This window comes from Oncorhynchus mykiss, chromosome 13 (assembly GCF_057628025.1).
Source record: "Oncorhynchus mykiss isolate SJ-2025 chromosome 13, ASM5762802v1, whole genome shotgun sequence".
NCBI lineage: Eukaryota > Metazoa > Chordata > Actinopteri > Salmoniformes > Salmonidae > Oncorhynchus > Oncorhynchus mykiss.
This window is the reverse complement of record NC_143034.1, coordinates 62,479,473-62,492,530: the sequence shown is the minus strand read 5'-3', so window position 1 is coordinate 62,492,530 and position 13,058 is coordinate 62,479,473. Positions and strand designations below refer to the sequence as shown.

The following is a 13,058-nucleotide window of genomic DNA, read 5'->3' as shown; positions in this document are numbered from 1 at the left end:
AATTAGAAAGTAGGTGGGACCAGAGCACCTTTTTGTCCAATGTTTGTTTGTTATGGTTCGGTCACATTAATTATTGCCCCGCCTATTTCCGCATTTACAGAAACGGGTTTGATAGCTGCAATCGAGGAGAGGAGCATAATGTTGTTATTTTATATTAACACATAGTTGTGATTGTGTATTCATCAGTGAGGTTATCTTAATTAGTATTTGCAAAGTCTGTTTGCTGACCAAGCTGAAATAGTAGAAATCCTGCGCTCGACTGCAGCACTTTTGCCATGGAATATGAATAGCTGTGAACTCCGTTTCTATAAACTCACCTTTCACTCAAGTGACACTCGACTCAATTTGCAAGTCTGTGGTAATTAGATCAAAGTGAGTAGCCTGGGGAAATTAAACCACCACCAAGCATGACCGTGGAGAAACCAGCCGCAGGTGTTCGCACCTTCGGCGGCCTGAACATCCTAGGGCACCTGGCGAGTCTGGGGGCTCACCCCGCCGCCGTGGCTTACTCCATGACCACCCTGGGAGCAGGCATGATGAACAGCATATTCAGCTTCTACTATGTCAAGCTGTTCCTCAACAAGTACAAGATATCAGAAGGAGCTTTCCATCAGTCACAAGTGAGTACTGTACTACAGTAACAGATACTGTAAACTTTATGAGAGGCAGGTAGCCCAGTGGTTAGAGTGTTGGGCCAGTAACCGAACCACATTATTATTTGTTAAACAGCAACTGTAGCCTTCGGGCCATATGACTATGGTGCACTTGTGTAATAATAGGCCAACATTGTGCACTGCCCAATAATAGTATGTCAATTCAAAATGGGAATAACTGGCTTGATATGTCAATGCTCAATGGTAGTGAGGAATGTATGTACAATGGTATTATTGGCCATGCAGCTTGCTCACACTTTATTAAGTGGAACGAACAACACATGACAGCATATACAGTCCTTTGACATGTGTAATTTGGGCAATTGTGCAATATTTGCAACTTTGAGATACACATTTATATGCAAACAAGACAATAATTATGTCATCCCTTCATCTTGACAGGTGGTGTACATGGTGTGGAACGCAGTGAACGACCCTCTGTTCGGCTACCTGCAGGATAACTCCCACGTACCGTGCTGCTCTCAACGTCGTCTCTCCATTCTGTATGGTGCTCCCTTCTATGCAATCGCCTTTCTGCTCGCCTGGTTTCCATGGCGAGAGTACGCCCCCGGCGACTGGATGAGCGGCGTCCACCTGATGGTGGCGTTGTGTGCGTTCGACGGGATGCTGACGTTTGTGTTGCTGGCGCAGTGCGCCCTCTTTGCAGAGATATCAGGCCACCACCAGAGCAGGTTGAGACTCATTAAATACAACCAGGTAGGAAAGGGAGGTGTTTTGTGTAGTGTTTTTTTACATGTTTCATTTTAGCCTGTATATGGTATTTATTTTGTTGTCTGAAGTCAGTAAAGTGTTCTCACGTTTGTCTCCTCTTCCCCCTCCTCTCCCCAGGTGGCGTCACTTATAGGTTCCTCCAGTGTTCTATTCTGCAGCCTCCACTCCCAGAACATGGATGACTTCCCATCCTTCCAGGGCTTCACTGTCCTGGTGGCCGTTCTGGCTTGTGGCTGCATGATCTACACAGGCCTACACAGCGAGAGCCGCTTTGACACCAAAGGGTCAGCACAGAGGTCAAACTACCAAGGTTCTGGCCAATCAACTCTTTCCTTCTCCTTGGTGACCTCTATGACCTTGCAGATCCTGACCAATAGGGACTTCCAGCTCTTTGTGCTCATGAACTTCTTTCAGGTCAGAGAAAAAGACTTGGATACAGCCACTGAATGGGGGCACAGAATGTGGTTTGTTCTGTTAATGGGGACATGTGAGTGTGTACCACAGCTGACCATTGCATTTATATTTCCTATCCTTTGCACTTTTTCCAGGTCTTCATGGTGGCATTCTGTAATAACTTCACTATGATCTTCGCCGAGCATCTGATACCCCCAAACGTGCTTCCGTCTCTGGCCAAGAGCTTCATGTATGGAGCTGGCTTCATCTGTCCTCAGGTAACATACCACAGCTCAAAACACTTTATACTGAGTGGAGGGAGTCACTAACCTCACTCAGCATCACCAATGTATTGCATTGAGTGCGTTGCCAAGTGCTGACCACACACTAGACCACCTATTTTATAGCATTGCCTCATTGATTTATTCCAATAGTGTTACTTACTGTATCTTATTGTCATCTCTCTGTGGTGCATCTCTCTCAGTTGGTTGTGCTGAGCAGTCAGAGCCTGCTCCACAGCCTAGGCTACTACAAGATCATCCTGCTCACCTTCTACGTGGAGGCTGGCATGGCTGCCGTCATGCTGGTGCTGGGGCCACATCACTACTACATCCTGGCATTCTTCCTGACCGCTAACATGTAAGAAGTTATGTTATGGTATTGTCATTGTAATGTTATTATATCATCTATTTATATGTTATTGTAGCCACTGGCATTAATGACAGTAAATTTCCACATATATCAATGTCAGTTATGTAATTCAGTAACATGATTTGCTCCATGAGTTGGATATACAACAGTGCCATTTTACAACTGTTTGCTTTATCATACAAACACTATTTAATTGTAAAAAAAAAATATATATAGTCTCTTTGTCGCCATTAAGGGTCCTTGTCCAGGCAGCCTTCAGTCTGTTTAACCTGCCTCTGGCTGACATTATCGACTCAGACCTTCAGAGACACAAGCGCAGGTAAACCCAGGTCTGCTGTGTGACAGCACAGTTATAATAGTGCCACATCAGCACACAGTGACCTCCACCCGCCCAGCCGTCCATTACAGATAGACAGAAATAGAACTACTCTCTCAGGTGTGTTCTGTAGGCTAACACTGAGCTTAATTGGCAGTGCTACAGTACCTAACAGCCTCCCTTGGAAGGGCACCTACCTAACATTACAAAAGTAACAGAGGCTGTATGTTCTTACAAAAGGTTACAATCAATGTGCATCTCTGTAAGTCACGTACAGTACACAGACAGGAATGTAAACACAGTGACGGAGATAAACACTAGCAAGGGTAGAGCTAAAAGCGCTTTGAGCCCTTGATGGAAAATATAAATCCAATCATTCCAATCCATGATTATTATTGTCATTGTTATATCCTTATGACGTCAAAGTAAGTGGATCAAGTTTTAAAGCCTTGTTGTGTCCTTTCCCTCTGTCCTCTACAGCTCCCCCCTCTCCTCCATGGTGTTTGGGACCAATGCTCTGTTCACTAAACCAGCCCAGTCTCTGGCTCCTATGCTGGTGGTCTCCATCCTAAACCAGTTTGGCTATGAGAACCTGAAGGACGCTGGGAGGGATGCAAACCCCAGGTAAGGGCTGCTGGAAGGGATGCCCACCCCAGGTAAGGGCTGCTGGGAGGGATGCAAACCCCTGGTAAGGGCTACGTCTCAATAGTCTTAAATGTCCACTCCTTATCTCCTTTTTGCTAATTGTATTATTGTGGTGAGTACAGAACAGGTGAAAGTGAATTCCCTGTAGACATCCATTTTGCTTGTATCTGATCTGTCTTCAGATAAGTGAGGCGAGGAAGGCACTTTAGACTATCAAGGACGACCATTTAAGATCCTGTTCTGTGTTTTGCATTATTAGCTATAATCCATGTTTGCTCTGCCAGCATGCAAATTAACTTTAGCCTGACCAAACCAGTCTTACTGTTACGGCCTGGTGTATTTTGGAGCTGTAGGAGTAGGAATGATCTAGGATTGGTTCACTGCCAGCGAGTCACCGGCTGAATTAAAGCAGCATTTGATTCATTTCAGGTGCCGATATCACACATTGTTATCCGTAGATGTAATGTTTGACAACTTGCTGGGGTTAAAGCTTGAACTCTAATGTTACGCTTACTGAGATGACTGCTTACGCCCCCTAGTGGTGAAATAGCTACATTGACATGTTACATTAATTGTGTCAGTGAACCCATGGAAAGCAACTGCATTTATTCTACGACATGGTAGTTAATTATACGTTACTTTAATGTATCTCTATCATAGCATTATTAGATGTAATTTTTATGAATTGTCTTGATACACAGACACACTGGTTGAATTCATGACAACACATTTCCAGTAGCTCCTCTATATCTTGTAACAGATCCTGTACTGTCTGAATAATGTTCTACTCCTCCCCTGCAGTGACTTGGAGGCCCTCCACACCACCATGTTCTACCTGGTGTGTGTGGTGCCCATGTGTATCGCCGCCCTGCAAGTCTTCGCCTGGAAGCCCTTCTCAATACGCAGCAGTCACACCGTGGACACCATGTATATCGACGGCTGAGTCACTCAATTTATGCTGTTTATGAGTCACTGTCTATGCTGTCTTTTAAGACTTGATAGGTTGCTGCATCACTCCTAAAGGGAACATGGGTGTGTAATGGCCGGAGGGTACTGCAGAAGAAAACACTCCATCTGTATGTGTTTGTTATGTTTGTCGGTGAACTTGTCTGGTGGTGATGAAGGGAATGGTACTGACCTTAACTCTGGTAGCAGGAGCACAGTACCTGAGTCTGCTATTACTCTATGCAATAATATTATGTTAGTTACTGTGGAAACTGTATGACTTAACCAAGTTTGAGGGATATTGTAGCATCAGATTACTTTCACATAGTTTATTCGTTTTCAGACTTTGTTCTCCAAACAAATTGAATGTAAAACAGATATTTTCTTTGACATTGTGTATACTACATACTGTTATCATGGGACCTGAACCATTGTGATGTTGTGCCTTTGTCTAAATAGTTAATACCAAACAAATATGCTATTACTTTTCATTCAAATGATTTGCATTCATTTGTTGGGGAATGGTTCCTACGTGTCCTTTTACACTGTTTCCATTTAAAAACAATACGCCTTCATTCAAATAACTTGCACTGTTATTTACGTTGACTTTTCAAACTGAAACATGGACAACAAAAAAATGTGGATATTCAAATAGGTGAACTTCAGATTCAGTAGAGGGACTTCTGTTTTTCTTTCTGATTAATTTGAAGTTTATCAATAAATCGAGATTGTTTTTGTCTGGTTACTCTCTTTGGTTAAGCTAAGGGTCAGTTTTAGATTTTGGTTAGTCGTTTTGCAGGTCAGCAGTGTCCTTCGTTTATAGTCTCCCGCCTGAAGATCAGTCTGTGTAGGGAAGTAGCTGTCATTAGTGGTTCTTCTTTTTGTTGAGTCACTGGTTTTGGTAAATGTCCTCTGGATGGTTGGAGTGGGGGCTTTCAACCTGCAAGACGATTCAGTTGAGTTTATCAGCTGTAGAGTCAACATGGTGTAGATTAGATGTGTTGATAGAGAAAAGTTTGCTTAAGAACAAGGTGTGATTATTTAGTCAATTGAAAACCGGTTGATATAACTGAGTCATAACATTAACATAAAATCTAAGCACTTTCCTAGCCTCTCTCATACTTATTAGGAAAGCCAATAAGCCATATTAGGAAAATGCAATGTGACCATCCCGTACCTTGTTTTGAGCAGGGCCACTGTGGTTGGGGTTTTTCTTGTTACTTCGTAAGTTCCTCTTACCGTACAGCTCTTGCACAACAGCACCAAACTGTACTCGAACTTTATTCTTCTGTAAGAGAGAATGAACAGCAAACAAATTGGTTACATCCCAGTGGTAAATAACAACTAAGAAGTGTTGTATTTCCTTGTCTTTCTGCAATGTAAACATACATTAAAGTCTCAACATTGTGAGACTGAGGATTTTACTAGGAATTTACTGAAGAGGAATACCCCCTCTTACAAAACAATGATAGCAAGGGCTTAGAAATAGAGCTGTTCCTTGTTTAAGACATTGGGCTTTCCACAACATGGTGAAACTAAATATTGAGAACACATTGCACATTGTGCTGGTATCAAGAATTCTTTAAGACATCATGAACAACTTCAGTGAGGCAGTACAAAAGAGAAGACTGCACCTGGATGTCACTCTGTTGTGTGCCTCTGCAAACGGCAATGTCTTTCCCAGTCTAGTGTAGAATGAGCAGGTTAGAATCCAATGTAGACTAGATGATTATGATGGTTGCATGATTGGTCAATATATTTTGAGCTCTGTTACATCTCAAACAACAACCAATTCATAATGATCATTATATGCATGTATCTAGAGTAATACAATAGCTTACCTTCTTACGAATGATCAGAATCAGTATTGCCAGACTGTACAAGACTAACAGGACAAACAGCAGCCACAGCAAAACATGCCAGGCCATCTGCACGCCCCTCTCTGAAAGCACACAGGAGAACTGGCACTTCATATGGTTGTAAAGGCAAAACTTGAGTAGAACTGAAAAGTCCCCCTTGCTACCCCAAACACTCTTACCCATAGATATACATTAAATGATGAGTAATAATTTCAAATGACACATGTTCTATTTAATTATATGCTCTTACCTCTCACCACCAGCGTGGTGCCCTGCCCTATCTCCTGTGCCCCGCTGCATACCACGTCTCTAAACAAGGCAGCACAGTGGTACACCCCGCTGTCATTGGCCTGGAGTGAGTTGATATTTAGGCTGTTTCTCTCCAGGCTGTATTTGTGTTGCTGGGTCATCAGATCGACCGAGTGGTGAGCATCCTGCTTGAAGACGAACCAGAGGAAATCAATGTTCCTATTGGTATCATATGCGATGTTACAGGGGAGAGAGGCTGACTGACCCCCTATCCGCCAAATGATATCGTCTGGCTGGTGTAACGATAACCCTGGGGGGCAGTTTTCCTTGTTCTCCATGATGACTGGAGTAAAAAGAGATACACGTATAATCATAAAGTTATACTCTCAATCGTTATTAGTGAAGCTAATATGGAATCATAACCGTTTTAATCTGATATTTGATCACATTTAATTTAGCTGATATGATACATTTAATTTAGCTGATATGTCCTTACCGGCTGTCGAGATTAATTAGCGTGATAGATGAGAACACTGACAAATCCGTTCTGATGAAAACATAATGTTGACACAATATGTGTGTGTGCGCGCTGTGATCTCATGACTGACTAAGTGTGCAATAGACAGAACAGGAAGATGGATGTTTTCACTTCTCTCAGTTTTCCATCCTGTTTACCAAGTATCTCATCATTATGTGTTTGGTGTTGTAATCCCAAACAAATTCTATCACAGTTGTCAGTCAAAACTGTCTTCTCGTGTTGCAGCATCAGCGAGATGTGAGAATCAATCTGTTCGCTGATCTTCAAATTCAAGGCCCTGGCATGACAGTCACATTGCGTTTATTCAACTAGAAATTCTTACCAATGGAGGGCGTGTTTAGCACAGGTGTCACTCAAACCGCCGTATCCAATCCGAACCCAATTTGCTGTGTAATTTACGTTTTTCTTACGCCCCCTTCCACGTCGACTTGCCCTATCGCCATATTTCAACTCGTTGCATCAAAAAAGGGATAGTGAAGCCGGTTAAATAAGTTAGCTAGAAAGCTAGTTTAAACCAGGAAAAAGTTAACAGAAGACTTTAAGTCATTTTCACCGGTGTCAAAAGAAAGCATCAGCTCTAGCAATGAACATCTTCAGGTTAACGGGAGACCTCTCTCACTTGGCAGCTATCATCATTCTCCTGCTCAAAATATGGAAAACCAGGTCGTGTGCTGGTGAGTATATTAGCCACTAAAATGTATATTTCTTCAAATTACTTATTGGCTATGTGCTGTCTACTCATGTATTTAGTTAGCCGTCTGCCCATATTCCAACGCATCTAGTTAGCTGTAGTTTAGATCCCTGTAGACAGCTAGCTAACATGGATAGTATATATATTTAGCTGGTAGCTACAGAACAAACAAGCAACTAATGGCATTTTAAGTGCTGATCAGTATATATATATATATATATATATATATCTCATGAAACATGCAGATCATGTTGTGTGCACTGGAGTGTTCGCTAGCTAGTGAGCTTGAATTGGTTGAATGTTAGCTACTTCACCACAGTAGCATGTCAACTTGCTAACTGTCTATTCTAGCGCGGCAACTTGGATTGCTCTGATTTTAAAGTAGATTATTGTTTAATCAAAGCCTTCATTGAATATCTGGTTTGCCACCTATGCAAAACATGTTAGCTACGGTATCTCATTAGCTAGCTACGTGTAACAGCCCAAATAGTCGACGATTTAAAAAAATCGATTGCTCATAAAGTGATGCAGGTTTGGACACTGTACCTTGCTTTCAGATGAGGCATTTATGAATAACTTTTGTTTAAACATCCCGTCTAGTGTCACCTTGTTTTCTGCAACAGTCTGGCATGCGAGTTCACTCAATGTAGCCCGGCGTTTGATTGTTAGATCTGGACTCTGACGTGGCATTCTTGAAAGTCTCACGAAATTAAATTCGGTGGCAAGGAATCAATGCATTCTCACTCAAAAGTAGTCGACACTTATAAATGTATGTGTCAAATTAGCTGAACACATCGTAAATTCTAAACACTCGCACACGTTTCTCTCATCAACCTTGTTTGCATCGGATTAATTTGCCTTTGAGGCATTAGGATCTGCTGTTTTTTTCTAATACCAGTCACTGTAATATATGGAATAAATAAGATGTCTTGTGCACATTACGATTAGGCCTACATGGAGATGCATTAGTTGCAGAGTGATCACCCTGGTCTTGAGATGCTGCTGCATTTCTTGATGTAGTTTCAGCAATCAGACTAGACCCTCTAGTCAGACATGGGTTTGTCTCACTCACATTTCCAACTGCTGTTGATAAGATACTATCACACTTGCAGCTCTCTGACTGGGCAGTTGCTTGCAAAGGAAGAAGGGGCTTGCAAATTTCAGAAGTTGTGAAGGACTTGCCATTCTTCCAGAACTTGTTCTTGAAGTGATGCAAAACTAGAAGAATTTCTTATTTCATTCCCAGGTATTATCAGTCCTACTGTTGTTAAACTGGTTGTCCCATCCAGGTATCTCTGGGAAGAGCCAGATCCTGTTTGCTTTGGTCTTCACTACTCGTTACCTGGACCTCCTCACCTCTTTCATTTCCCTCTACAACACCACCATGAAGGTAAGAGGATGGCTGAGCCTTCCTTTCCTTCTCTCCATAGTATAGATTAAGTGTTAAGATTAAGTTGGGCTAGGCATAGAATCCCTTAGTCGTCTGCATAAGCAATTGACAATGTCCTCACCAAATCTCTCTGGGGGTTCTATCTGTAGATTTATTCTGGCCCTAGTCCTTATGAGAGACTGTGCTACTATTTTCTTCTCAGCACCATTTTATTTTACCTTTATCTAACTAGGCAAGTCAGTTAAGAACAAATTCTAATTTTCAATGACGGCCTAGGAACAGTGGGTTAACTGCCTGTTCAGGGGCAGAACAACAGATTTGTACCTTGTCAGCTCGGGGAGTTGAACTTGCAACCTTTCGGTACTAGTCCAATGCTCTAACCACTAGGCTACCCTGCCACCCTTAACATGGAATACATTCATTTTCTCCCTATACTCTTCTCTGCAGGTGATCTACATTGGTTGTGCCTACGCCACTGTCTACCTGATCTACATGAAGTTCAAGGCCACCTATGATGGGAACCATGACAGCTTCCGAATGGAATTCCTGGTGGTTCCTGTAGGGGGCCTCGCCTGCCTGGTCAACCATGACTTCTCTTTCCTAGAGGTTAGAGACATTTACATTACATATGAAGGAGAAGCCCCTAGTTGATGTCTACTTAACCTATTCCGCATGGTCAGTTGTGAGAGAGCTGGCGGATGAGATTAATGGCTAATATACAGTGTTGTGTGTTTGTCTTTCTATCAGATCCTGTGGACATTCTCCATCTACCTGGAGTCGGTGGCCATCCTGCCCCAGCTCTTCATGATCAGTAAGACGGGCGAGGCGGAGACCATCACCACCCACTACCTGTTTTTCCTGGGTCTCTACCGGGCCCTGTACCTCTTCAACTGGATCTGGCGCTTTTACTTCGAGGGTTTCTTCGACATGATCGCCATTGTGGCCGGCATGGTGCAGACCATCCTCTACTGTGACTTCTTCTACCTTTATGTCACCAAAGGTGAGTGTCCACCTAAATGTCCACCTCTGATTTATGTTCTGCCATCTGTGTATTCGCTGTTTGACCATCTGGTATTTTATGTATGCGTAAGTAAGCTTTGTTGGAGTTTTTTATTTATTTTTTATTTAACCAGGAAGGGCTCATTGAGATTAAAATCTCTTTTTCAAGAGCGCCCTGGCCAAGATAGGCAGCATAAAGTCATTACAAAAAAATTAGACAGACAACATGAAAAACTACAAGTAATCTAGTAAAAACCATTGAATTCACAAGAGTATAAAACAGCAAATTAAAAACATTGACAGGTCAGGGAATCAGCCTCAAAGTCCTTCATCAGTGATTTAAAAACACCAATCAGGACAAGTTCTTCCAGTTTAAAAGTATTTTGTAAGGCGTTCCAAGACGATGGCGCAGAGTACATAAAAGCCCTTTTACCAAATTCAGTTTGGACGTTTGGAACAGTTAGCAGGATAAAGTCCAGCGAATGAAGAGAGTACACACCACATTTCTGAACATTAAAAATGCACAAATAAAAAGGTAGTAAACCCAAAATGGCTTTGTAAATAAAAGTATACCAGTGACTGAGCCTACGAGTGACTAGAGAAGGCCAGCCAACCCTGGTATACAAAGTGCAGTGGTGCGTAAGGGTTTTGAAGTTTAAAATAAATCTCAAAGTGCCATGGTAAAGAGTGATCTCAAACACTGAGCGGAAGCATTCATATATAAAATATCCCCATAGTCTAGTAAAGGCATAAATGTAGCTGACACTAGCCTCCTGGCTTCAAAAGAAAAACAGGCCTTATTCCTAAAATAAAATCCCAATTTCAGCTTCAATTGTTTTGTAAGTTGTTGAATATGCAATTTTAAAAGAGAGGCTGTCATCAATTAAAATTCCAAGATATTTATGAGGTTACAACCTTAATCTCCTTACCCTGACAGGTAGTAATAGGTGAAAGGTTCAGAGGTCTATTTCTTGCATTAGAGAACACCATTAGTTTAATTTTGTCAGTATTGAGGATAAGCTTCAATTGACACAAGGTATGTTGAACAGTATAAAAAGCAGTTTGCATGTTCTGGAAAGCTTTTGTAAGAGACAAGGCACAACAGTAAATAACAGTGAAAAATGTAAAAATGAAGTTGTGCATTTTGGACATTTTTGTCTAAATCATTTATGTGAATAAGAGTGGAGCAAGTACAGAGCCTTGGGGCACACCATTCAAGACAGACAATTTAACAAACTTAAGCCCGTCAAATTGAGTGCACTGAGTTCTATCAGACAGATGGTTAGCAAACCATGCAACTGCATGCTCCGAAAGACCTACACTCGACAGTCTCTGCCTTAGTATAGCATGATCAACTGTATCAAAAGCCTTAGAGATCAATAAAAAGTGAGACCGAGTGCTGTTTTTTGTCAATGGCTTCAGTGATATCATGTAAAATGGCTGCAGTAATTGTGCTATGCTTCTTCCTGAAGCCTGATTGGTACATTGATCAAATAGAGTTAGTAAATTATTGATGTTTGAGTTTGTAGGACTACATCCTATCCTAAATGAGTTATAATCTATCTAGATACACTTTGAATGTTGTAGTACACAGGAGTCGGCACACTGCAAGGGAAATATATATATTTTTTAAATCATTGGACCCTCTGACATGTATCTCAATAATCCTCAGTGCTGAAAGGAAAGAAGCTGAGCCTGCCAGCATGAGAGGTACAGACGGAGACCCCGTGTCTTCCAGCAGACTCAGGGTGCGTGGAGATGACATCACAGAACCCCGCCGAGCAAGATGCCTGAGAGACAGAGCGACTCAAGGGGGAAAACACTAGTCTTCTTCATGAATAACTTTGAACTGGTAAACAACAAACGGCTCAAACTGAATGAGAGGTCATCCCAGGTCTTCACGCAGTCATCAGATATCTATTTTTAGCATATTGCCTTACCTTTTCTCATTGCTGTTCAAAAAATAGACATGTGAGGTGTGCTCTTTGATGGCTCAATATGCATTGTATTGATTAGGGTTGACTCAATACAAAGTACCATGCCAAACTTCAAAATGAAATACAAAAATGTAGTCTTTATGATTAAGATGGAAACGATGTGTCAAGGAGTATTATGTAATGATTTTATGTCTTGCTATTTTTTCATACATTGTTTTTACATGACTGTACCCCCTTGGCCAATTTATTATTCACAACTACATTTACTTGTGTTTTGTAGGTGCTCTTTCATTTGGATATCCCAGTTTGCACTCCTCTCTTGAAAAAGTAATCCTGCAAAGCCCACTTCTGGGTTCTTGTGTTTATAGAACCCTTTGCCCAATATATATATTTTTTTCCAGTTGCCCTTTTTGATATTTTTGGTAAAATTCCCTTCACTGCAGTTGTCAAATTTGAAAGCATAAATTCTTCATCTTGGTGTCCTCCATTTATGTACATACTTGCCTTTCTAAGATGAAGTTCCCATCTTAACATGATACATATCACCTTTCACATCCCCAACCAAAAGAAGAGTTTATTGCATTACTTAGGCCCAGGCTCAGCTTGTTCAACATTGGATGATTGTAAGTAATTTAGGGGTCCGTATCAGTAAATGTGCTTCCCGACAGGGCTATTTGGTTTGTTTTCAATGCAGTCATAGACTAAGGTTAATTTGATTGAATACTGTAATCACCTTACATGGTCAGTTTGTTTAGCTGTTTAAATTAAGATGCAGTTATTTGTCACAGAGGTAAAAAGACCCATTGAAATATACATGATATTCTAGAACAGTGTTCAGGGGGAATGCGTGTGAGATATGGTGTTTGGTATAGATGCATTTGAGTTAAATGTTGAGATTTGACCCATTTTTCCAGCTAAGTAAACCCCTATAGTCTTTTCATTTGTCATTCCTATAGCTTCTTTTGTTTTAAGTTGCATGATAACTGTGATACAACCTCGCCTCCAATAAACTTTTTATGAAAAAGTACAATTTTACCTTGTTAATGTGAAACACCACCTA

At 41.4% G+C, this 13,058-nt stretch overlaps 3 protein-coding genes across 4 annotated transcripts; 2 read left to right on the top strand and 1 right to left on the bottom strand.

Moving 5' to 3' along the window:
* The first annotated feature begins 63 nt into the window (after nucleotides 1–63).
* LOC110539024 (solute carrier family 68 member 1) lies at nucleotides 64–5,071 on the top strand. Its single transcript, XM_090197073.1, has 8 exons — nucleotides 64–620; nucleotides 1,056–1,370; nucleotides 1,503–1,799; nucleotides 1,934–2,056; nucleotides 2,263–2,417; nucleotides 2,665–2,748; nucleotides 3,226–3,369; nucleotides 4,192–5,071. Exons 1-8 carry the CDS (start codon nucleotides 408–410, stop codon nucleotides 4,331–4,333), a joined length of 1,473 nt encoding a protein of 490 aa, XP_090053199.1. The 5' UTR covers nucleotides 64–407; the 3' UTR covers nucleotides 4,334–5,071.
* Nucleotides 4,650–7,325, bottom strand: LOC110538736 (immunoglobulin superfamily member 6). Of its 2 annotated transcripts, XM_036941490.2 has the most exons (6): nucleotides 6,940–7,325; nucleotides 6,445–6,786; nucleotides 6,177–6,277; nucleotides 5,970–6,020; nucleotides 5,513–5,623; nucleotides 4,650–5,275 (listed from the first exon to the last, which is right to left on the bottom strand). In XM_036941490.2, exons 2-6 carry the CDS (start codon nucleotides 6,779–6,781, stop codon nucleotides 5,225–5,227), a joined length of 651 nt encoding a protein of 216 aa, XP_036797385.2. In that variant the 5' UTR covers nucleotides 6,782–6,786; nucleotides 6,940–7,325; the 3' UTR covers nucleotides 4,650–5,224. The 2 variants fall into 2 exon arrangements, with proteins under 2 accessions (XP_036797385.2, XP_036797386.2); XM_036941491.2 differs by lacking the exon at nucleotides 5,970–6,020 and having other exon boundaries at nucleotides 6,940–7,307.
* LOC110538745 (ER lumen protein-retaining receptor 2) lies at nucleotides 7,312–13,023 on the top strand. The gene is made up of 5 exons (XM_021625707.3): nucleotides 7,312–7,655; nucleotides 8,962–9,062; nucleotides 9,510–9,668; nucleotides 9,810–10,062; nucleotides 11,734–13,023. The coding sequence occupies exons 1-5, from the start codon at nucleotides 7,565–7,567 to the stop codon at nucleotides 11,766–11,768; spliced, it is 639 nt and encodes a 212-aa protein (XP_021481382.1). The 5' UTR covers nucleotides 7,312–7,564; the 3' UTR covers nucleotides 11,769–13,023.
* Nucleotides 13,024–13,058: the final 35 nt, after the last annotated feature.

Bases quoted from the DNA above. Each gene is read 5' to 3' on its own strand.
- LOC110539024 (XM_090197073.1), top strand. From the start codon at position 408: ATGACCGTGGAGAAACCAGCCGCAGGTGTTCGCACCTTCGGCGGCCTG. The intron at 1,800-1,933 runs GTCAGAGAAAAA...CACTTTTTCCAG, and splicing joins TGCTCATGAACTTCTTTCAG to GTCTTCATGGTGGCATTCTG. The intron at 2,057-2,262 runs GTAACATACCAC...CATCTCTCTCAG, and splicing joins CTGGCTTCATCTGTCCTCAG to TTGGTTGTGCTGAGCAGTCA.
- LOC110538736 (XM_036941490.2), bottom strand. From the start codon at position 6,781: ATGGAGAACAAGGAAAACTGCCCCCCAGGGTTATCGTTACACCAGCCA. The intron at 6,278-6,444 runs GTAAGAGCATAT...GTGTGCTTTCAG, and splicing joins CACCACGCTGGTGGTGAGAG to AGAGGGGCGTGCAGATGGCC. The intron at 6,021-6,176 runs GTAAGCTATTGT...ATTCTACACTAG, and splicing joins TTCTGATCATTCGTAAGAAG to ACTGGGAAAGACATTGCCGT.
- LOC110538745 (XM_021625707.3), top strand. From the start codon at position 7,565: ATGAACATCTTCAGGTTAACGGGAGACCTCTCTCACTTGGCAGCTATC. The intron at 7,656-8,961 runs GTGAGTATATTA...TGTCCCATCCAG, and splicing joins GAAAACCAGGTCGTGTGCTG to GTATCTCTGGGAAGAGCCAG. The intron at 9,669-9,809 runs GTTAGAGACATT...TCTTTCTATCAG, and splicing joins ATGACTTCTCTTTCCTAGAG to ATCCTGTGGACATTCTCCAT.